Source organism: Peromyscus maniculatus, chromosome 7 (genome assembly GCF_049852395.1).
Source record: "Peromyscus maniculatus bairdii isolate BWxNUB_F1_BW_parent chromosome 7, HU_Pman_BW_mat_3.1, whole genome shotgun sequence".
NCBI lineage: Eukaryota > Metazoa > Chordata > Mammalia > Rodentia > Cricetidae > Peromyscus > Peromyscus maniculatus.
In genome coordinates this window covers 35,549,993-35,575,055 of record NC_134858.1, presented here as the reverse complement: position 1 = coordinate 35,575,055, position 25,063 = coordinate 35,549,993, and the positions used below count along the sequence as shown (strand labels likewise).

Genomic DNA, 25,063 nt, shown 5'->3' with positions numbered 1-25,063 from the left:
TCAGAGACCAACAAAATGCCAGTATTCAGCATGAGAAAACCCATTTTGATTTGTTGGTAAAGGGAGTCCAATAGACTCTAAGAGCTATATAGGATATTGCTATTGTCCTTGGTTGCCTCCAAGAAGTTGAGATTAAATCACCGTACTGACGACACCATACACTATAGACACAACACTTAGAAGAGGTTAGGATTTGACCAGTAAGCCTACCCCTAAGTACTAGCTTTCATAGTACTACAAGGTGCTATTTGAATTGCCAAGGAAGAGAAACAAGCAATAATCCTAGACAACAATGTCACTTATAACCACATCAATGGTCAACACAGCAAGATACTCCTAAAGGTGAAAAATGGCACTTCATATCTAGGAGTATCTAAATGGACTTAATGTCAACTCAGTAGGAAGAAAATCATGTTTAATTCTGGAAACCTAGACAATACCCAAAGCTAGTGAGGTCATGTATATTAAAGGAAAACTTACTATGACCATTTTACTAAACCAGCATAAATCTTAACTTCATTCTAAATATTTATCCTTGTACCCTCAAATAGGCATAGCTTTTACCATTCATCAATGAAGCTTCCCTTTGCAACAAATGAAGATTATTACAGAAATCTGCAAGTGGTCAAAATGCAGAAAACAATTGATCTTTGGTTCCCTGTCCCAATTTATAAATCTACACTATAACTCCTGAACCTAAGACTCAGCAAACATCAGGAAAGAAGGACCAGATTATGAGCCAGAGAACCAGGAAATCTGTTGAGAGACTGTATCCCTAGAAATGACACACCCATGATACTCCAACAATATTTATGCCTAAATGGGACCTGAACAAAGAAAACACCATAGAAATAAACATACTAATGTGGAAGGGATGACATCTCACTAGGCCCCACACTTAGACAAAGAAATGCTGACAGTGAAAGAATTAGTCATCATCAGGGATAAACTCACTAACTGGTTATTGAATAACAAGTAATCAGCCCTGAAATCATACATACAAGCAACCATATGAGAGAGAGAGACAGAGAGACAGAGACAGAGCTTGTATGTAAAATTAAAAGAGGCCATGAATTTAAGAAAGAATTGAAAATTAGGGGGAAGATGGAGAAGGAGAAAAAGAGTGAGATAATGTAATTATATGTATTAATTAAAAAAAATCTCTTCCCCTGCTCCAGCTTAGAAGATGCAGATGTTATACAAAAATGGGCCCAGTCATGGCAACAGCCAAGTTTCACAGACTACTGGCTCAGTTGTGACCTGGTGGGACCACTAGTATCATAGAGCATGTCTGCAGAAGTGTTGCTCTCAATGACAGGAAAGAAAAGTCCATCACCCTGAGATCAAGGTTACAATCAGAGTAAGCATGTTCCATCTGTGTGCTAAGAAGGATATTTCAATTTTTCTGTACCTATTTCTTCTAAATTGAAACATTCCTTCCTCAAGAGAGGAGTGTCCTAAGACTCAGGGGAGATCACAGAACTTACAAGTCCCCTCCTAAGATGATATAAGTCATAAACAGTTTCTCAAAGAAGGGGGACTCTTTGGTAAGACTTGCTTGAAAGTTGGACAGGAGCACTAGAGAAGCAGCTTTGGGGAATCTCCATTCATGTTGGGTAGGATTATAGTGACAAGGCTGCCTTTGGTTTTCCCATGTTCTTTAAGTAACCCAAATGAATCTATTGCTTTATCAAGTTGTTCTTGCGTGGAATCCTTTCATTTGTCTCTTTTGGATGAACCCTTCAGGGTCAGTAGATGTTGAGCCATGTAAACAAAAAAGTCATGTATTTTAACTACACTGAAGCACATCTACCATGAATTCATTCAAGGTAGTAGTAGAGGTTCCTTAGCCTCAGAGGCAGTGCCTAGTGGTGAGCACCTGCTCTGCTACCTAGAAGAACAGATTCCACCAGCAACCTCACTATGTTTTATCCCCCTCTGTCTTTGACTGCTGTCCTGCTATAGAAGGACCCTGCTTCAGCTGTTATACTGAAGCAAGGAGTGCCATGTTATTTCATTCTTATTCCTAACAAAGCCATGATTTGCTTGTAAGACAGACCAGCTAAGTTTTGACCTCACCAGAGCCCTTTCTAGGCTGCCATCTTCCAGGGTAATGAGCTTAAATTCTAACTATGCCATCATATCCAACTGGTCTGGGATTAATTCCTTCATTGGAGATGCATGTGATAGTTTTGAAATTCTGTGCTGATATCTATTCATGAAATAGAAGGGGTGAGAACTGCAGAAAGAAGCATCCCAGATTTATCCACAGAGAAGTTGATGTTGAGGGCACAACAAGTGAAGAATTCAGTAGCATTTAAATTCATTTGAGTGACATATTGAACTAGATGGTAAAACAGACACTGTTCCATGAGCAGCAATACACTAAACTTCTGAGATTTCTCACTTCATAATTTCTTTGGCAGTTCAATCCAGAATTATGGCCATTTATGTTGACAGTGCCTATTCTTTGTTATTCAATGTTATTAAGCTTTCATCCCAAAAATGACTTAATATGATTTTAATAAGTTAATACCAGATTTGACTTACTATGTTAATTTTTTAAAACTATGTTTATATCGAGTAATTTTAGTAGTAGATAGTATTAAATATGAATTTAATTAAAATATTAAATCATTTCATTTTCCTAAATCAACAAAAGCAATTAAACTTTTAAATAAGCCCGTTACTCTGAGGTGATAGCTCAATGGATAAAGCACTTACCATGGAAGATGGAGGACTAGAGATCAAATCTGAGAATCCACACAATAATATCCACAGGTGGCTACCTTGATCTGCCTGTAATTGCCACACTCAGATGACAATGAGGAACCCTTGGAGCAGGCTGACTATCTAGACTAGCTCTATTGGTGAGCTTTGCAATCAAATAAAAGCTCCTAACTCAATGACTAAATGGATAGTGATGGAGAAAAACTCCTGATAACAACCACATGCACATGCACACTGTGTGCACACATTCATATGAACACTACACACATGTGAAGATGGAAGAAAGAAAGAAAGAAGGAAAGAAAGAAAGAAAGAGGGAAAGGAAGGAAGGAAGGAAGGAAGGAAGGAAGGAAGGAAGGAAGGAAGGAAGGAAGGAAGGAGGGAGAAATATGCCTATTTGATTTACAAAACTGAGCCAGGCTATGCTCTGACTTGTTCTCCTCCAGTCTAAGCTGCTGTCTACAGAAGAATACTCAGTGATGCTTTGCATCTTGAACTTACGACTCAACACTTAATCTTTATCTAAGTACACTTACTTTAGGTTTGTGTTTTACACACCTGACCCTGTATCCTTAAGAAATATTGCATGTCTACTAAAATACATATATATTAGTAGATTTCAAACCATTTTTCACAAGTCTGATTATTCATGTGCAGCAAAGAGTACAGCAAAAAACAAAAATATAGAATATCCGTGAAAAGTCAACTTTAAGCAAACTTGATAATTATACAAACATAAATAATAATGCTTAATTCTAGTACCAATAATTTTATTCAGATTGATTGAAAGATTTAACTGGAATAAGAATTTATCAGCCTATATATCCAAACAAATATTTTAGAACTTTTCAAGTATCATGATCTACATAAATAAAAGAATCACACTTTAAAGATCCAAGGAAGACATAACCACTGTTTTTTATACTATTGCCTCAGAACAGAAACACTCCTGGTGGAAAGGGTAAGGCTCCTGATATTCAGTACACACACAATATTCACAAAGCACTGCCTCAAGAATATGTTACCAGTAAACAGTTCCTGAAATACCAAAAGCCTCTGTGTAGAACTGAGTGTTTATCAATGATGAGACTTGAGTGAGTCATTAACCATAATGGCTAGGGCTTATCAGTAATGCAGCTACTCCTGAGTCTCCCATATTCCTGTCAGACCCTGTGAGCAACCCCAACCTACTCATAGTTTCACCAGGATTGACTTGTGTTCAATCATTTCTTTGGTCTGTTGTTGGTATCCTAAGTAGACTAGTTGAAAGCTTATCCTTTTATCCCCAGAAAAAGTCAAAAGATGTAGATGGAAAACTCTCTGTTCAGAACTGTTTTGGGTCCTGTGGATACACACACACACACACACACACACACACACACACACACACACACACACACACACACAAATTAACTGTTCTTTCTGTGCTCTGCCTAAGTCATTTCTCTCTACAAATGAATATGTGACATACAACAGGCTCCTGAAATATATATTTAACTAAGTGAACATGACTCATCAGAAAAGCTTACTAAAGTTCCTCAGTCTCAACATCCTAGAAAAATGATCACCAATCATAAAAAGATGAAAATATTTATTACTCTGTCTCCCATACCTGCACTGCTTTAATGTGAGGTTTTTGTAGGAATTTGTGTATTTTCTAGTTGGATCTCAAATCTTTGCATTATGGCATCATGGCTGTCTATTTTCTGAGAGAATCCCAACATCTGAAATCACTATGAAACAACTCTCTAGAAAGTCTTTTTTCCCACAATTACCTACCCTTGTATTTCTTCATCAAATTCAAGATGGGTGTGAATCTAATCTCTGATTCATATACTGTGTGTCCTTAAAAAGTCATATAAACTATTTCCTTATCCAGATAATAGATACATATAAAAATAACACTATAGATTTATACATTATTTTTGTCCCTGAGAGTCAAACTCAAACAAAAGCAGGTATGCACTTTATCCCTAAACCTTAAATCCAGCTGTGGTTTTGTTTTTATAGGAAGCAGATTGATTTTACAAAACTGTATCCATCATATATATACAACAGAAGGAATAAATAGTCCTGTGTTCTGTATCCAGGAATGTGAATATGTCACTTAAAAAAATCATAGATCAATCCATGTACCATAGAAAGACAGTAACAATTTCAGTTCTATTCAAAACTAGATATTAGATTGTCTATGTATTGTGGGGGTTGATTAGAGGGATGAGGCTGAATATATCCTCAGAGACTTGTAAGAATCAAGTGCTATTTAAAAATAGTACAGAATTAAATTATAGATATGAGACTAGAAGTCTGACATAAGAAAACCTCTCTGAAGGACCTCAGATAAACTTGAAATTTGACAACTATGTTATATCTACCTCTTTGTCCTTCCTTATCTCATCTAAATTTAGTTAATGAAACTCCCTGTTTTCTCGGGAAGCAAACATGCAAAGAAAACCAAAATTGTCTCAGAAATGGAAGAAAGAAAGAAGTGGAGCATAAAAAATACACTTCATGAATTTCCTTGAAGAGAAGGCACACAACAAAAAGCCATAGGTATTATTATCTCTAGGAACAGAAAGACAGGAGAACAGAGTCTTGATCTGATACAGGCAATGACCAACATCTTGGAGCCATAGTAAAGTTGAAAACAACTCAAATGGAAAAAATAAGACACCAGAGTAACATCTCATAGTGGCAGGATGAGGGATTACAGTAGAAATCCCCAGACTATATATAGATGAGAAAAAACAGAACAGGAGAAATGTAATGAGAAAGACAAAGAAGAGAGAGGGACATGCCAAAGCAGTGGGGCAGGGATAAGGAACCATCACTGTTCATTCAGCTGTGATTCTTTTCATGGTTTTCTTCACAGCAAGTTTGACATCTTTGTTCCGGAGACTGTAAATGAGAGGATTCAGCATGGGGACCACAAGAGTGTAAAACACTGAGAAAAATTTTCCCTGGCCCACAGTCTCAGCAGATGATGGCTTGACATAAGCAAGTAGCCCAGATCCATAGAAGAGACTAACAGTCACAATGTGAGACCCACAAGTGCCCAAGGCTTTGGACCAACCCTTACCTGATGACATATGAATGATATTGAAAAGGATCATAGCATATGACACTAAGATAATGAGGCTAGATAAAATGATAATTGTTCCAACAACAGCAGAACTCACAAGCTCATTGACATAGGTGCTACTGCAGGAGAGCTGGAGAAGAGGGAAGATGTCACACATGTAGTGGTTGATGATGTTAGAATCACAAAAGCTGAGCCTGATCATAAACCCTGTGTGAACCATGGCCCCAGCAAAACCCATCAAGTAAGAACCAAACATCAGCAGACCACAGATCTTAGGGGACATGACAGTTGTGTACTGGAGGGGCTGACAGATGGCCACATAGCGATCATAGGCCATGGCTGTCAGCACATAACACTCTGAATTGACAAAAAAGCAGAAGAAAAATAGCTGAGTCATGCATCCTGTAAAGGAGATGGTGTTCTTCTCCAAAACAAAACTCATCAGCATTTTGGGAGTACAAACAAATGAATAACAGAAATCAATGCAGGACAGATTGAAGATGAAAAAGTACATGGGAGTGTGAAGGTGTGAGTTTAGGCAAATGAGATTCACTAAGCTCAGATTTCCTAGAACAGTGGCTGTGTAGTTTAACAAGAAGAGTGCAAACAGTGGCAGCTGGAGCTCTGGTTGAACTGTTAATCCCATAAGAATGAACTCAGTCACTGAAGAGTTACTTTCTCTGGCCATTTGCTTCATTGCTTGCATCTGTAATAATGGGAGTAGAAAATGGCATTAACAAGTAACCCATTTTTTTTTTTTTTTTTTTTTTGGTTTTTCGAGACAGGGTTTCTCTGTGTAGTTTTGCGCCTTTCCTGGAACTCGCTTTGGAGACCAGGCTGGCCTCGAACTCACAGAGATCCACCTGGCTCTGCCTCCCGAGTGCTGGGATTAAAGGCGTGCGCCACCACCGCCCGGCGAAACCCATTTTTGATTCCAGAGGCAGAACTGGAGTTACTGCTTACTAATTTGGGGTTTAGTGAACACACAGCACTGACATACAATTGATCTTTTTTGTTCCTCAGAAAGCCCTGTTTCCTTTTCTCTCATACCCACTTTATTTCCACATATGCACAGGAAATGCATATAGAACTTCAATGTCTCTGAACATTTTTCCCCTGGTTTTCCTCTACAAGGAACTAGGGCAGTAAAGAGTAAAGTGGAATAACCCATAGGGATTTGTCAAGGCAAAGATCATTTACTGCTCACCTTTGTCATCTGGAGCCTTCCCTGCTATCAGAACTCATGATGTCTTTCTCTTCACTGTCTTGAGAGGGTTGCAGTTAACAATAATGAAGCAGGTTATAGTCATCAATGAGACATGCCTGTGCTAGTCTGGGAGTAGTATAGGGGGAAGTAACATAATTTTGAGAACTTCACCAAAAATTTATTTTCACATATAGAAGAGAAAATCAGTATCTTCTATGTATCTCTAAAAAATGAGAATATTCATCCTAAGACCAAGATACCTTAGAAAATTATTCTCTTTGTTATGGGACTTCTTCCCACATTGGATAAGCTCTCGAGGGTAGATGTAGCTGAGCTTATGTTTGTATCCAGTGTCATAACTAGTGTTGGATGCTTAGAGATAATATAATTTCCCAGCAGGAGTACCTGTTCCTAAAGGCAGAGTTCTGACTAGTCCCCTTTGTCATTCTCCTCATTATGCTTTGCATAACTCTGAAAGAGGAATGTCTAGGGACATGCCCACTTACCATTTGGAACTTTCTTATGATTATAGTAACAAAAATTAGACCAATGAGCAACATTGTACAAAACTATTGTACAAGGACGATTTCAAATCAATATAATTTTAAATCCAGATTTCCCAGTTTGTAACTATAAAACTGCAGGTTTCTCTGACACTTGTTTATATATAATTGCAAAGTAGACTGATAAAAATGATTTGATTTAGTATCAGTATAGACATCTTCCCTAGAATACATAAATCCGTGGTTTAATTTTAGTACCGCAAAACAATTACACAGTACTAGCGTTAAGTAAAAGAGCTATCTCATTTCATGATTCAATGAAATGATTTACAATATGTATTAGAACTCTACTGTATATATGAAAAGGGGCTGGTAAGTGTTAGCTGTCCTTTATTCCACATTTTTATTCAGATAAATTAACCTTCTCAGTTTGGGCATTATTGCCATGTGAAGTAGATATCATCTTGTGGTACTATACTATGGAGTGGAGCAGAAGCAATATCCTTGACCCTACTCCCTTCACGTTAATATCTCCTCTCAAAGATCACATATAGCAATTTTCACCAAAAGTATTTTTGTAGCTATTTTAAGACATTCTACTGGTACTACTGGGACCAAGAAAACTAGGTGCCAAAGCATGGTGCACCATTTTGGTGAATACGCTGAAATTCAGAATTGCTGCTAATAGAGGATACACAAAATCAAATTTTACAAAAAATTACTAAGCTGTTTTTCCTAGGTAAATTTAAAATTTCAATTTAAAACAGTAAAATTAAAAATCAAAATGTTAACCCTTTGTGTATAGATAATTTGCATGATTCCTGGTTCTATCTTTCTACCTGTAGACCAATCAATTGATCATGGGCTATTTTTGCAGTTGAGATGATGAAGTTTCTACTCAACCTTAATTCACACAAAGAGATGATATTTTATATTTTCTACAAATTATATTATGACACACATTATTTGTGTATGTGACTTGTCAATGCACTTTTTTCTTGGGTACTTGGGATCGAACATCTGGACCTCACACATATGCAGAAATTGTTCTTATCCACCAAACTACATTCCCAGTCCTGTTTTACTTATTAATATTAATTTTCTGCTGATTTTTGAATGTATAGAATAAGTTTCTTTTTTTCTTTTTGAATATATCCCTACTATAGTTTCCCTTCCCTCAACTCCCCCCAGTTTCTTCCCATATCTCCTCCCCACTGAAACCACTCCCTTTCTGTCTCTTTTTAGAAAAGAACAGGCTTCTAAGAGATAACAACCAAACATAACAAAAGAAGATATAATGATATACAAAAAAAAAGAAAGAAAGAACTCACATTGAAGTTGGATAAGGCAAACAAACAAAAGAAAAGGAGCCATCAGAATAGTCATGAAAATCAAAGACCCATTCTTTCATATATTCAGGAGTCCCATAAAAATACTGAACTGACAGCTAGAACATGTATGCAGAAGACCTGGTGCAGACCTCTGTTGGCCCTGTTCTTGCTGCTTCAGTTTCTGTGAGTTCTTTTGAGCTTTGCTCAATAGATTTAGAGGGCCTTCTTCTGTCATCCAGCATCCTCTCTGGCTCTGCTTCTGTGGAGTTCTGTGAGCTCTAACGGGAGAAATTTGATGGAGATATCCCTTTTAGAACTGTGTGTTCAAAGGTCTCACTCTCTGTGTAATGACTGGCTGTTGGTCTCTGTATTTGTTCCTATATACTGAAGCAGGAAGCCTCTCTGTCTCATAAAATTCGTTCTATTTCCTCCCTCCCAAAGAGATCTATATGCCACCCTTCCCTTCCTCTGTACCTAACCTTTCTGGTTCAATAGATTGTAGTTTAGTTATAATTTATTCAATGCCTAATATCCAGATGCATACCATATTTATCTTTCTGATAAAAATCATCTCAGTTGGAATGATGTTTTTCTAGGCCTAACCATTGGCCTGCAAATTTCACGGTGTCATTTTTTTAACAGCTGAGTAATAATCTGCTGTGTGACTATACCATATTTTCTTTATCCATTGTTCTGTTGAGGGACATCTAGATTATTGGTAGTTTTTGGCTATTGTGAATAAAGCTGCAAAGAACACTGTTGAGCAAATGTCCCTGTGGTAGGATGAAGAGTCCCTTAGGTGTATGCTAAAGAGTGGATCATGATATAGATAGATTCCTGACTTTGTGAGGAAACACCATGTTGATTTCTGTAGTGACTTTACAAGTTTGAACTCCCACTAGCAACAGAAGAGTGTTCCCCTTATTCCACATCCTTACCAGCAAGCAGTCACTTGTGATATTGATCTTAGCTATTCTGACAGTTGCAGGATGGAATCTCAAAGTAGTTTTGATTTACATTTCCCTGATGGCTAGGGATGCTGAATATTTCTTTAAATGTTCCTCAGTCATTTGTGTTCCCTCTACTGAGAATTTTTTTTAGATCTGTACTCCATTCTTAATTGAATTATTTGGGGTTTTGTTTGGTATCTAGTTTCTTGAGTTCTTTATATATTTTGGATATTAGTCCTCTATGATGGCTATTCCTATCATTAACTGGACTATATCTGGAATGAACTATAATCCAGAAATGGAGGGCACACTTGTGATCCAGACTTGAGTCAGGAAGACAACATGACTTTGATCCAGCCCTTGAGGCAAGAAGGCACACATTTTAAAATCTTGGCCACACCTTTAATTGGAAGCCTATATAAGGACAATGGAAGAAGAAAGGGTGTGTTATTCACTGTAGGAGTTCCCAGTAGAATTTTTAGGATCTTTTATGTATACTATGATATCATCTTCAAATATGGATACTTTGACTCCCTCCTTTAGAGTTTGTATCCCCCTGAGGTCCTTCATTGTCTTATTGCTCAAGCTAAACCTTCAAGTACTGTATTGAATATGGAGTGGACAACCTTATCTTAGTCCTGATTTAGGTGGAACTGTTTTGAGTTTCTCTCTATTTACATTAATGTTAGCAATGGGTTCGTTGTTAAGTGTTCTTATGTTTCTATGTATATTCCTTGTATCTCTGATCTCTCTGGGACTTATATCATTAAGGAGTGTTAGATTTTACCAAAGGTCTTTTCTGTATCTGATGAAGTGATCATGTGGGTTTTTTTTCAGTTTGTTTTATATGATCGATTACATTTATTAATTTTTTGTATATTCAATCATCCCTGCATGTATGAGATGAAGTTTATTTGATTATAGTAGATGATCTTTTTGATGTAGTCCCTGATTCTGTTTGCAAGTATTTTGTGTGGGTAAAGGCAGGAATAAGAGTGACTCTCTTAAAGTAGCCAAATAATTCATCATCTAATTAATAAACTTTAAACTCCATTTACCCTAATGATATCCCATCCCAAGTTGATATTAATCTTTTCTTGCTCTATGTTACTCCATTGCTCTTATACAAATTAATTGCTTATTCTGCCTAGTTTCTGTTCATTATTTCCCTTAATAACTAATATCCTAGTATATACCATACTCTTTATATTCAACAGGCATTAATAATATGAATGCACAATTGTTTAACCTAGTACTCCACAATTTCTTTATGGATTTATGCATCATTATTGCTGCTTCTAAAATTAACATTCTACTCTCAGGGATATGCTGGAGAACACACCATAAAGCCTAACCACACAGGCTGAGTTGGCTACTAAGCCATTCTCCCAGTATACTGGCAGGGGGTGGAGGGGATGACACAACAACCTTAACACAACAGGTTCCACTTGAACATTAAGTACTAAAAAGAATATAGATGATTAAAAATCAAAGAAATTCAATGGAGCAAGTTTCTCTGGGCACTAGGACTTGTAGAGTCCAAGCTTGTACATCATCAACAAGAAGTTAGTGGGAAAAAAAAGAAAACTGGTCTTGTGAATCCTCAGTGTAGTACTACACATAACTACAGGGTTGCTATTATAAAGTTTTTTTCTTTTTTTTTAAGTTTAATTTTTTAAGAAGTAAAATATAATTACATAGTTTCCCCCCTCAAGCTCCCTCATTTTCTCTCTCATCTGCTTTGTCCTACTGGTACTATTTGTATGTATATGATTTCAGGAAACCAGAAGGGTCAAAAGGTAGAAAACCATTGTGGACCCCATGGCTATACCACCAATACAACTTCAGCACCTAACATCAAGGAAGCTTGGGTAAGAGGTGGAGTATGTGTATGTGTAAGAACCAGATGACATGGAAGCTACTGTGAGATTGGGTCGCATAAAAAATTACAGAGAACTTCACTGATGAAACAGAAATAGCATGGCCTCCTAAGCGGGGCCTGAAGGAGTATAGCACAAGTAGATATGCCAACATAGAAGGGGCAAATATCACACGGCTCCACCCATAGACAGAGAAGTATAGGCAACTAGGAGCATTGGAGGAGGGTAGTTCTCCCCATGGATGACACCCCATAAATTGGTTATGAAGTGTTTTTTTTTCTTTTTTGGAGATGGACATAAAGATGGAAATTCAGCTTCCCACAAAGGCATAATCAGGATGATTCTCTGGTGAAGACTGATACTTATGCTAGGATGGCAAAGGAGTCCGTCCTACCTGTGAACCTTAGGTGATCATTCTTTGACTTCTGGCTAAGATCATGTGTAGAACACTGGAGAGCCACAGAAGTTACAGTGACAGAATCCAGATTTGCTTAGGAGATATTTTTGCTCAGAGTTTTCCTCTTTTAAGTTTTCATGTACTCTTTGTAGGTAGGTTATCTTTTACCCAACTGGATTGGAAATAGTTTCTTTGGTACAAAATGTTTGTGTATGTTTCTTTCTGCAATAAAAAAGAAAATATAAAATGGAAGATTTTCCTCATTTTTTCATTATATTTAAAGCTATTTTTTTCACAGTGTAGACAATTTTTCTAGGTAGAAGATCTATGAGACACCATAAATATCATTCATAAAGCCAGATGGATGCAAGGGTGTTTGTTGTCTCTCCCTTACAGGAAGACTCAGGATTTAATGCAAAAATTCTTTAAATTTGTAATCCCATATGATGTATTATAGCAAAGTTTTCTGTCATGTTAAGGATTTCCGTTGGGGTTTCCTCTACAAGGTAGCAACCTTGAATTTATTTTGGTATTTTAACTATCTTATAGATGCAATTTTGACAAATTGATTTTCAAGACTTTAGGGATATACATTTCATGCTCACATTCAGAAACCAAAAGTTCTGTAAAAAGTCCTTCTTCTGGGAATTTCTATGAGACCAGTACATGCTATGGAGCAATGTCTTGATAATTTAACAGTCAGTAGTTGTCTAGATTCTTAGAGCACTCCCTCACAGGAAGCAGTAGTATCTGTTTCCATATTCTTCTGACTGAGATTTATTACTGTAGAATTTTATGCTGATGACTGAGAGTCAAATCAGCATGGATTAGGCTTGGTGTTATAAAATGATTGGCCAAGAAATTGGCCTTGAAATTAATAAAAATTTGATCCTATGGGAGACCTCAGAGAAAAAAAGCTTGTATAGCTATGAAGAGCAATGTAAAAGATGTCACTAATAATGTTCCAAGACTGTTTCTGATAGACTAATAAGTGTCCCTGCCTGAAATGAAAATTAAGGAGTGATTAGCACACACACACACACACACACAAGAAACAGAGAGAGAGAGAGAGAGAGAGAGAGAGAGAGAGAGAGAGAGAGAGAGAGAGAGAGAGAGGAGAGAGAGAGAGAGAGAGAGAGAGAGAGAGAGAGAGAGAGAGAGAGAGAATTTGACTTTTTCTCATTAACCCCTTTCTTCTAAATTTCCCATTTCTTTGTCCTGAATTCTTTTCCTAATGTGATCCAGGTCCTCTGAAACCCTCAATCAGCTGAAAAAAAAAAAACTAATGAGATTTGTTCACAGTTAAAGATAATCCTAATTTAAGATTGTTTATAGGTCTGTAAGTCTCAGTGTTTTTATCTTACAGTCTTTCTGTTAGAGTGTTATGGCCTTAGATTTTTATATTTACATAGATGGCTTGTTGTGAATTAATTTTTGTGTGTAGTGTACATAATTCTTATTATCAATCTTAAATACCCTTCTTCATATATCCAATGTCCTTTTGTTCAAAATAGTCCCATTGAGAATATGTACTTCAGCACCTCATCTTCTGTGGGCAGTTACTTTGCAATGAACATTTGATTATATCTAGAGGAATATTGTAGACTGAGGTTCATGTGTGTATGGTGGTGATAAGGAGAGCATGTCATAGAATGGTAGGGGCCAAAGATTCTGTTTTGTTTCCACTACATAGGATAATTGCACAGCAATAATTTAGTTTCTTGAAGTGTGTCACCGCAATAACAACTTTACTTATCTGAGTAAGCATGTGAAGAGTAGAAGGGGACAAATACTATTGTATTTTCATGTATCTAATAAACTTTTAATATATTGTGTAAATTTTCTCAAAACATAATAGATCTTTTATTTTATATATTTTAATTTATCATTATCATTATTTTACAATTTGTACCCATAAATTTCTGTATGATAACCAAGAGATTTACTATGGGTCCAGAATTTAAGCTAATTTTTATGAAACTATTTTTTAGTTTTTTATAAGAATATGCAGATATGCCACAAGGTGGTGGTGCATGCCTTTAATCCTAGCACTTGGGAGGCAGGGGCAGGTGAATCCCTGTGAGTTTGAGCTTAGCCTGATCTACAGAGTTAGTTCCTGGGCAGCCAGGGCTACACAGAGAATATTGTCTCAAAAAAAAAACCAACAAAAAAGTGCAGACATAAATAAACAATGATCAATATAGTCTACAGTATCATACCTAGGAAGTGAAAAGTTCTAATGTAAATTTCTACTAACTTGAGAGCCTATTTATACTTCTATCGCATTCATACAATTATTTTTGTACAATACTACTCCTTGGTCAACAGTTTATTACTGAAATCAGAGGAAAGCTAAAAGTGGCAAGTGAGAATGTCCCTGGACATTTCTTCTTGTAGAAGTGTGCAAAGCTTAATGAAGAGAATGACAAGGGGTACCACTCACAGTTCTGCCCTGGGGACTAGATACTCCCTCTGGAAATTTATAAATTGAGTAGAATGTTGAATCTCCAAAGGACTGATGTTAGTTCTATGGCACACACTCAACAATTTTTTTCTCTCAAGAAACTCATCCAGCATGGAGAACATCATAAAGAAGGAATAATTTTCTGTGCTTCTAATAAATTTTCTCAAAAATCTTAACCTCGAGATATTGGAGACTCCTGAAAGAAAGCCACCTTCTTTTTTGTATGAAAGAAGAATCTTGGTGAAATTCTCAAACAGCAACCACGTTGTTTTCCCCAGAAAACATCTTCTAGCAAGTCAGACACATTGTCAGCATATTGCAATTGCTAGCTTCATTATTAGCAACTTTGGGCCTCTGAGCACTTTTTGGAGGAAGACATCATGAATCCCAATGTTAGGGAAGGCTCCAGGTGAACCAAGGTGAGCACTGAATAACCTTTATCTTGACATTTTACCTTCGAAACCACATCTATATGAATCATAAGTTCTGAGGAAAATGCATGCATTGCTGTTTTCAGTCTTAATCCTTAGTAAACACTAAAAGAAAGAAAGGATGCTTCCTGCAAAGAAACTGAAATCCCCTAGCATCTTTCTGGAGTGATATAGACAACATGGGTAGGCAAAGGAAAAAGTAAGGATTCCTCAGGACTCCATGATCCTCACTCAAGCTTGGAAACTGATAAATCCAGCTCTGCCCTTGGAGTGAATGATGGTTAGTGGGTTAACATTGCTTTCTACACTTACTCTTGCAGATGCCACACATGATGCAAATGACTATGAAAAATGACTCTTCAGTGTCTGAGTTCTTTCTTATGGGACTGACAGACCAACCTGAGCTCCAGCTGCCTTTATTTATTCTGTTCTTGGTGAACTACACAGTCACTGTGATGGGAAATTTGAGCTTAATGAATCTCATTTGCCTAAACTCAAACCTTCACACTCCTATGTACTTTTTTATCTTTAATCTGTCCTTCATTGATTTCTGTTATTCACTTGTCTTTACTCCCAAAATGCTGATGAGTTTTGTTTTAGAGAAGAACACCATCTCCTTCAGAGGATGTATGACTCAGCTCTTTTTCTTCTGCCTTTTTGTGAACTCTGAGAGTTACTTGCTGACAGCCATGGCATATGACCGCTATGTGGCCATCTGTCAGCCATTGCTGTACAAAGTTGTTATGTCCCCTAAGCTCTGCTGTCTGTTGATATTTGGTACTTACTCAATGGGATTAATTAGTGCCTTGTTCCACACAAGTTTCATGATCAGGCTCAGGTTTTGTGATTCTAACATCATCAACCACTACATGTGTGACATCTTCCCACTCCTTAGGCTCTACTGCAGTAACACCTACGTGAACGAGCTTGTGAGTTCTGTTGTGGTGGGTATAGCTATCATTTTATGCTGCCTCATTATCTTTATCTCATATGCTTTGATCCTTTTCAATATCATTCATATGTCATCAGGTAAGGGTTGGTCCAAAGCCTTGGGCACTTGTGGGTCTCACATCATAACTGTTTGTCTCTTTTATGGATCTGGGCTGCTTGCTTATGTCAAGCCATCATCTGCTGAGACTGTGGGCCAGGGCAAATTTTTCTCAGTGTTTTACACTTTTTTGGTGCCCATGTTGAATCCTCTCATTTACAGTCTCAGAAACAAGGATGTCAAGCTTGCTGTGAAGAAAACCTGGAAGAGACTCACAAGCTAATTTATCCATTGATGAGTCCTTTAGCCACATTTATTTCAGTTTGATGTGTCTTTCTCCTTCTTTCTTGTCTTTTACACTACATATATACTATTATTTTCTTTCTCCTCATTCAATAGAATTGATACTGTACATTTTTTCTTCCTCCATGCAAAATTGCTCTGTATGTACCATGAGGATATGAGACATCTTTAAATTCAAATGTGTTTATGATGGTGGAATGTCCACTGCATATATCAGATTAAGAGCCTGGTTGGCTTTTTTTACATTTTACACTATCTAAGAATAAAATTTCTTAGTACTTTTTCTTATAAATATCATTGTGCACTTATTTTAAAATTTATTTATGTGTATGTGTTAGTGTTCCTGAGTTCACATTTACCATGTGCATACAGGAGACTGAGGGAGACAGAGAGGTATCAGATTCCCTAGTGGCAGAGTTATAGGCAGATGAGAGCCACCATGTATAGAACAGAACTCATGGAATAGAACTCAGATCTTTTGTAGGAGAAGCAAGAGTTCTTAACACCTGAGTCCTCTTCATGGCCCGAATTACATTTTGTTCCCAGCTAATGAAATCCCTGGCATTCTACACTTTATTTCTAATTCATTTCTTTCTTTTTTGGTACAGTTTTGATGTTTTTCCTTATTTGGAGTGTTTATTACCTGTGTATTAATTCAAAGAGATGAGAAGACACTTGAGAGCATAAAATAATTGTTAAAATTTCAGCAGTTATTTGATATGGTTCTTATTCTAGCATTTTAGCTTCCAATTGATAATAGAAATCTTTAAGTTAGGGGGTAAGGCTTTACTTTTACACAATTTATTATTTGCCTTGTATTATAATTTCTTATTGTCTGTGTTGGATAGGAGACATGCTCTGTAGTGTCCCCTGAAAACCCACAGATGTGTGGATAGTGAGTGTCTAAGCTCCCTCAGTGAATCTCCCAGCTCAGCTTGCAGTTGGCTTCACTGAAGAATCTGTTTTCTTCCTGACTCTGAATACTGATGATATGTTCTTAGGCAGCACCTTGTGAAGACAATGAGCTTTGTGAGCTTTCTTAATACTACAGGCATCTGTCTTCCCTCCAGGAGTAAACATGTCTATTTTTAGATAATAATTGCATGATAGAGGATGTATCATGCTTAGGGTTTAATGAATCATGAAAGTGTAATTTTTTAAAAATAATTTGTCTATTTTTATTTTATGTGCACTTGTGTTTTGCCTGCAAGTATGTCTGTGTGATGGTATCAGATCATGGAGTTATGTACAGTTGTGAGTTGCCATGTGGGTGCTTGGAAGTGAACCCAGGGCCTCTGGAAGAACAGTCAGTGCTCTTAACTGCTGAACCATCTTTTCAGTCCTGAAAGTATATATTTTATGTTAATAATGTTTAAAAAAGAGATTTGACTTAGAACTGCAGAAGTAGAAAAATGATGCATTTAAAAATTAATTCAATCTGCTAAAAGTTAGTTGTACTAGAGAATTAAGCATTTCTATTTATTATAATGATGATAAGATTATTGAATGTTTTTAATTTCTCAAAGGTATTCTGAATGCCTAGAGACTTTTCAGTTGTTTTTTATTGATTAATTCATTAAAGCATGTGATTAAATAGAGGAAGTGAATGAGAGCCATAGGCACAGCATATAAAGTGTGGTCTTAGTTTTATATTGCAGTCAGCATCATAGCCTGAAGCAAAACAAATCAGCAAATAGCCTAGCTCAGTTCTGGGAAGTAAATAGGTCTATCTCCCCATGGAGCAGTGTATATTTACCCAACTAGTTCATTCCATCATCTAAAGGCATTCTTGAGTTCTGATTTGATGGTCATGAAAGGCTTCAGGTACATCTCTCCACAGTATTCACCTTTTCCCATTCATGTATAAATATTAAGATGGAGTTTTCAAACAAACATTAAGGTGTGGAGGCCATGCCTATCATGAGTATCCTGGATCCATTGTAATTTCAGGGTTATTTTGCTGGCATTATTGTCTAGAAAACAGTCTGGTGGGGCCAAGGGTAGGGAGATCTGATGTATTATCACCCTATGGCCCTGTCAGGAGCAAGGACAAGATGAATGCCATTGACTAATCCACCATTATAGCCCTAGCAAAGGCATTTACCTCCACAGCAGCTTCAGCAGTTACTGACAGGGGGCAATGTCCACTATGGATAAAAGGTAGCTTGGGCTAGATCTCTTGCTGTACTGATGGAGGATGTTTTCCAGCCTTAGACACCTCCTCTGTGGTAGTGGAAGGCCAGGCCAGCATTCCTGTGATGTCATCTTTTCAAGCAGAAGCCTTGACCTATTTGTTTCCAGGGTAGATATAGATACTTCTGTTTATTTTCAGCTGACATCATCAGTGGCCTCTTAAATAGTTGCAATGAGATTACTCCGACATGGCACAAGCTTTCTGGTAATTTTTGCCTTTGATATTTAGAAGTACTTGAAACTGAAAAATGATTTTGAACAGTTCAAAGTTCAGTGTGTCAGAGAAATAGAAGACATCTTGTGTTATTTAAATGCAATCGAATTTAATCATTTTAAAAGGTGGTAATAAATATTTGAAACAATGTCACCTGTAGGTATGATTACATAGACCAGAGTGTCATGATACTCTTCTCCATTTTCTTAACTCCTAAATCCTCTCTGCCTTTTCTCCTATGATGTTCCCTGGGCTTTCAGAAGGGGGTGATACAGAGGTCCCATTTAGGGTTCAGAGCCCATCATTCAAATGTTCTTAGTACTTTGACAAGATATGAGTCTCTGTATTAATTATAAGCCTCTGAAAAAGTAATTTTTTTGTCTCAGGCTGAGAGCAGCACTAGTCTATGGGTATAAGGATGAACAATTACAAAATGACTTGACTACATATTCAATTAGATAAATAGTGGTATTCTGTTGTCTTTTAAGCTTATGTCTTCCCTCACTCACAATAAACTTCTGAAAATGTTCATAGTACCAGAAATACAGTATTTACAGTATTTCTTATGAAGTAGGCATCAAATCAAATCAATAAGTGGTTGGTTATTATCCTAATATTCTTGCCACAATTGCATCAGTGGACATATCCAGCTTGGCAGGTTATTATTATAGTAGGCATGGTTAATGCTTTAGTTTGGCTTGCAATGAGTTTTCTAGCCAACAACCTGCAAAACACACTATAGCTGTGAAACTATAAAACCTATCCAGCCTGGAAGGAGTTTGTATCTTAGTACCAACTCAATTTCTCTGTGTCATGTATCCAAAATTAGCAGTGTCTTCAGAAATGAGATCTTACCATCTAGTTATGGTCGGCAACCAAGAGTAACAATGATAATACCCTGTTTTCCTTTTGGAGCCTCTTGGATTTCTCTAGCCAACAATTCATAGAAGGCATTTTGCACCTGGCCCTGGGGTTCTTATTGAAAAGGCTATGACTTCTGGGAGCAGTATAATAGCTCCTTTTTACTTTGGTATGTTAACTTGACATATGGTTATCTTTGAATTTATTGATTTTCCTTCTCATGTATTAAAATTTATTGTCTATTTACACACTGTTTAATCAAGTTTTGAATTGCATTTCATGTCATTTCAAATAAACTTTGCCTTGCTTATAAATTGAAATTACCTATTAAAATAATGGGGATATGGTGCAAAGATAAACTGATCACTGGGAGTCTAGCTAAAATAGCTACATTTACAACACAACTCTTGCATCTAAGACTCAAGGAACATCACAGAAGGCTGATTTAAAGTTGATTTTAAGAGCTGGTACTCTACTCTTTCCCATTCTAGCGCCAGCATCATCTTCTTACGTAGTTCCAATCTAGTCCGTAATACTGATGGTGATGGTCTGAGTGAATGGATTTGGCTATATTGGTTGCCTGGTTACCAGGGTTACCTTCAGCTCTGGCCAAGTGGATATTTTTGCCGTCAATGACACATTCATTGACCTCAAATACATGGTGTTTATGTTCCTGTAGGACTCTACTCATGACAAATTCCACAGCATAGGTAAGGCTGAGAAGGGGAAACTTGTCATCAACCAGAAGGCTATTGCCATCCTACCAACATCAAATGGGGTAGTACTGATGCCAAATATGTTATGGAACCTCATGTATCTTTACCACCATGGAGAAAACAAGGCCCACTTGAAAGTTGAACCAAAAGGGTCATCAACTCTGCCCTTTCTGCTGATGTCCCCATGTTTGTGATGGTTGTGAACCACAAGAAGAATGAGAACTCAATCAAGATTGTTAGCAACGCTTCCTGCAACATCTACTAGTCTCTCTGGGGAAAGTCATCCATGAGAACTTTGTAATTGTGGAAGGACTCCTGACCACAATCCATACTATCACTGTCATCCAGAAGACTGTGGATGGCCCTTCTTGGAAGCTGTGGTATGATGTCTGTGGGGCTGCCGAGAACATCATCCATGCATCCACACATCCACTGGTGCTGCCAAGGCTGTGGTAAAGGTCATCCCAGAGCTAAAGTGGAAGCTCACTGGCATGACCTTCCACTGTTCCTACCCTTAATGCATCTCTCACAGACCTGACATGGAAAAGGCTGCCAAGCATGAAGACATCAAAAGGTGGTGAAGCAGGCCCACTAAAGGGCATCCTAGTCTACACTGAGGACCAAATTGTCTTCTGCAACTTTAATAGTGACATCAACTCATTTTGGTTTTGTTTATAAAGGCACCAGTTTGAAAGGATTAATTTGTAGTGATTTCTTTAATATGCAAACCATTCTGTGTCATAAGTACTATTAGTATCTGCATTTTACCAATGCATGTAACTAATCAAAGGAAATTATGTTATCAACTTGAAAATGAGAAAGGTTCAAGGGAGAATAACAGGGAAGGTGGTGAGGGGGAAAGGGATGTAAATCTATTTCTTTTAAAAATGTTTTACATAATAGGTCAACTCATTTATTTATTTCCCCCTTATATTGAAAATCAGTTCTTTTCTTACACAATATATCCTAATTACAGTCCCCCCTCCTCCCAGTTCCTCCTAACCTGGATCCATTTCCTTTTTGTCTCTCATTAGAAAAGAACAGGATTCTTGCACACTCATTCATACACTGAGGAATTCCCATAAATACACTAAACTGGAAGCCATATAATGTATATGCAGAGGACCTGATGCAGGGCATAGGCTTACTTCTTCAGTCCCTTGAGTTCCTATGATTTTTGCTCAGTTGATTTAGAGGGCCTTGTTCTCATGGTATCCTCCATCCTCTCTGGCTCTTATATTCTTTCTGCCTCCTCTTTTGCTAGGTTCCCAAAGCTCTGATGGGAGGGATTTGATGGAGATATTCTATTTGGAGTTGAGTGTTCCAAGGTCTGTTTGTTTGTCTCTGTCTGTCTCTCTGTTTCTCCATCTCTTTCTCCCTGTAATGTCTGGCTATGGACCTGAAAAATATTCTAAAGCAATGGTGATATAAAGCTTGTAGAAGTAACCAACCATTGTCTGATTTGACTTAAAGCCTACTCACTGAGACAGAACCCATACCCAACACTGCTTGGTGACCAAGGACCAGAGACTAGATAGTCCAAGAGACCTAGGGTCAAACCAAATACTGTTGAGGAAAAAGGTAGGAAAAATGGCAAATGACTTCTAATGATATTCTTCTATACTCACAGATCAGTGTCCTATTCAGCCATCATCAGAGAAGTTTTCTCTTGCAGCAGATGGAGAAATAAGGAACTGATATAAGAAAATAGCAGAATAACATGAGGAGTCATTTTATCACTACTCTTTCTTTTTTAAAAGACCAATACTACTTCAACCATTTGAGATCCTCTATTGAGTACTCCCTTTTGAGAATTCTTTCTTTAGATCTGTCCACCATTTTTAAATTGCACTGTATGGTTTTCTAATATCTAGTTTCTTGAGTTCTCTATATATTTTGGATATCAACTGTGACAAATGTGGGGTTGGTGAAGATCTTTTCTGACTCTGTAGGCTGATGCTTTGTCTTTATGATGTTATTCTTTGCCTTACAGAAACTTTTCAGTTTCACGAGGTCCAATTTATTAATTGATGATCTCAGTGCCTGCTCTAATGGTGTTTTGCTCAGAAAGTCATCTCCTGTGCCAGTGGGTTCTAGGATATTCCCCTCTTTCTCTTCTATTATGTTTAGAGCCTATAGTTTTATGTTGAGTTCTTTAATCTGTTTTGAGCTGAGTTTCATGCAGGGTGATATGTATGGATCTATTGCATTCTCTCCCCTTAAGACTTCAAGTCTGTATTGAATTGGTATAAAGAGAGTGGACAACCTTTTTTCCCCCCTGATTTTAGTGGAATTGCTTTGAGTTTATCTCCATTAAATTGATGATGGTTATGTGTTTGCTGTAACCTACCTCTATTATGTTGTCCCTACCTCTATTATCTAGTGTCCGTAATCTCTCTAGGACTTTTTATCATAAAGGGGTGTTGGATTTTGTCAAAGGACTTTCTGCATCTAGTAAGCTGATCATGAGATTTTTGTCTTTCAGTTTGATTATATAGTGGATTACATTTACTGATTTTCATATATTGTATTATCCTTCCCTCTCTGGGATGAAGCCTACTTGATCAGGTGGATGATCCTTTTAATGTGTTCTTAGAGTTAGTTTCCAAATGTTTTATTGAGTAATTTTGGCAACTATGGTCATAAGGGAAATTGCTCTGTAATTTTCTTTATTTATTAGATCTTTATGTGGTTTGGATATCAGGGTTACTGTGGCCTCATAAAATGAATTGGGCAATGTTCTTTCTGTTTCCAGTTTGTGGAATAATTTGAGGAGTATTGCATTAATTCTTTAAAAGTCTAGTAGTATTCTACCCTAAAACCATCTGGCCTTGGATTTTTTTGGTTGGAAGACTTTTAACGACTGCTTCTATTTCCTTGGGGGTTGTAGGTCTGCTTAAATTGCTTATCTGATCTTAATTTAAGTTTGGCAAATGTTACTTATCAAGAAAACTATCCATTTCTTTAAAATTTTTCAAATTTGGTTGAGTGCATTTTTTTTTCTTTAAGTCAGACTTACTGGTTTGTGTCTTATTTTTCTCAAAGAACAATCTCTTTGTTTAATTTTCTCTGTAATTTTTTTGTTTCTTTGTTTTTAATTTATTGATTTGTTTGAATAATTCTTGCTGTCTACTCTATTTGGGTATGATTTCTTCTTTTTCTTCTAGACTTTTCAGGTATGCTAATTAATTTCTTTATTTCTGTCATGATCTATTTTTTATACTGTAGAGAATTGTTCAATTTCAATGAGTTTGTAAGCTTTCTCTTGTTGTAGATATTAAATCTGTGGTAGTCTTACAGGATGCAAGTAGTTATTTCAGTTTTCTTGAATCTGTTGAGACTTGCTTTGTGTCTGAGTAAGTGGTCAATTTTGGAGAAAGTTCCATGAAGCACAGAGAAGAGGTATAACCTTTTGTGTTTGGGTAAAATGTTATGTAAATATGTTAGGTCCTTTTTGTTTTTAATGTCTGTTAGATCAAGCATTTCTTTGTTTAGTTTTTGTCTGGATTACCTAGCCGTTGATGAGAGTGGGTTATTGAAGGGTGTGAGGGTCAATATGTGATCTAAGTTATAGTAACGTTTCTTTTATAAACTTGGGTGCTCTTGTATTTGGAGCATAGATAAGAATTGCAATATCCTCTGGGTGGATATTTCTTTGATGAGTATGCAATGTCTTTCCCTATCTTTTCTTATTATTTGTGGTTTGAAGTCCATTTCGTTAGATATTAAAATGGCTCCACCACCTTGCATTTTAGGTCCATTTACTTGGGATATCTTTTACCAACCCTCTATCCTGAGGTGATGTCTCTCCTTGTTGTTGAGGTACATCTCTTGGATGCAGAAGTATATATCCAGTTTTCACATCCATTCTGTTAGTCAGTGTCTTTTTATGGGGGAGTTGGGGCCACTGATATTGACAAATATCAATGTTCAGTGATTTTTGATTCCTACTATTTTGTTGTTGGTGGTGGTGGTGATGGTAGTGGTGTGTGTGTGTGTGTGTGTGTGTGTGTGTGTGTGTGTGTGTGTGTGTTGTTTCCCTTCTTTTAATTTTGCTGATCTGAGATTATTTATTCCCTGTGTTTTCATGGTTGTAGTTAACCTCCTTAGGTTTGAGTTTTCCTTCTAATAACTTGGGTAGGGCTGGGGTTGTAGATAGATACTGTTTAAATTCAGCTTTGTTGTAGGATATCTTATTTTCTTCATCTATGATGACTGAGAATTTTGTTGGGTATAGTAGTCAGGGCTGACATCTGCAGCACATCTTCCAAAACATTTCTGGCTTTTAGAGTCTCCATTAAGGAGTTAGGTGTAATTATAATAGGTCTTCCTTTATGTGTTACTCGGTCTTTGATTTTTGTTTTCCCTCTGTGGCTGGAGCCTAGCAGCTGACTTAGAACTGGCATGGGCCCAGGGAATCATGGTATTTAATTAAAACAAAGCATGAAGAATGTCTGAGGCAAGGTTAGCAGGATGTGATTTCTGCTCAGTAGTTTGAATGTCATAGTGAAGACATTCAATGAAGTGTGGGCAAAAGGCAGGAGTAAGTGTGACTCCTAAGGTAGCCAAATGCCTCATCATCTAATTAATAAACTTTAGACTCCATTTACTCTAATGATGTCCAATACCAACTTGCTATTGATCTTTCCTTGTTCTATGTTACTCCATTGCTCTTATACTAATTTTTTGTCTTACTCTGCCTAGTTTCTGTTCATTATTTCCATAAATAACTAATATCCTACTATACATCATATTATCTATTCCACAGGTATTAATAATATGAATGCATAATTGTTTTAAATATTACTGCAAA

The 25,063-nt window shown here is 37.0% G+C and overlaps 2 protein-coding genes across 2 annotated transcripts; one reads left to right on the top strand and one right to left on the bottom strand.

Moving 5' to 3' along the window:
• LOC107400684 (olfactory receptor 8C8-like) lies at positions 1–6,521 on the bottom strand. The gene is made up of 2 exons (XM_015991713.3): positions 5,574–6,521; positions 1–84 (listed from the first exon to the last, which is right to left on the bottom strand). The coding sequence occupies exons 1-2, from the start codon at positions 6,516–6,518 to the stop codon at positions 1–3; spliced, it is 1,029 nt and encodes a 342-aa protein (XP_015847199.3). The 5' UTR covers positions 6,519–6,521.
• Positions 6,522–14,108: 7,587 nt separating this feature from the next.
• On the top strand, positions 14,109–17,660 carry LOC143274108 (olfactory receptor 8C8-like). The gene has a single exon (XM_076575565.1). The coding sequence runs from the start codon at positions 15,296–15,298 to the stop codon at positions 16,244–16,246; it is 951 nt and encodes a 316-aa protein (XP_076431680.1). The 5' UTR covers positions 14,109–15,295; the 3' UTR covers positions 16,247–17,660.
• Positions 17,661–25,063: the final 7,403 nt, after the last annotated feature.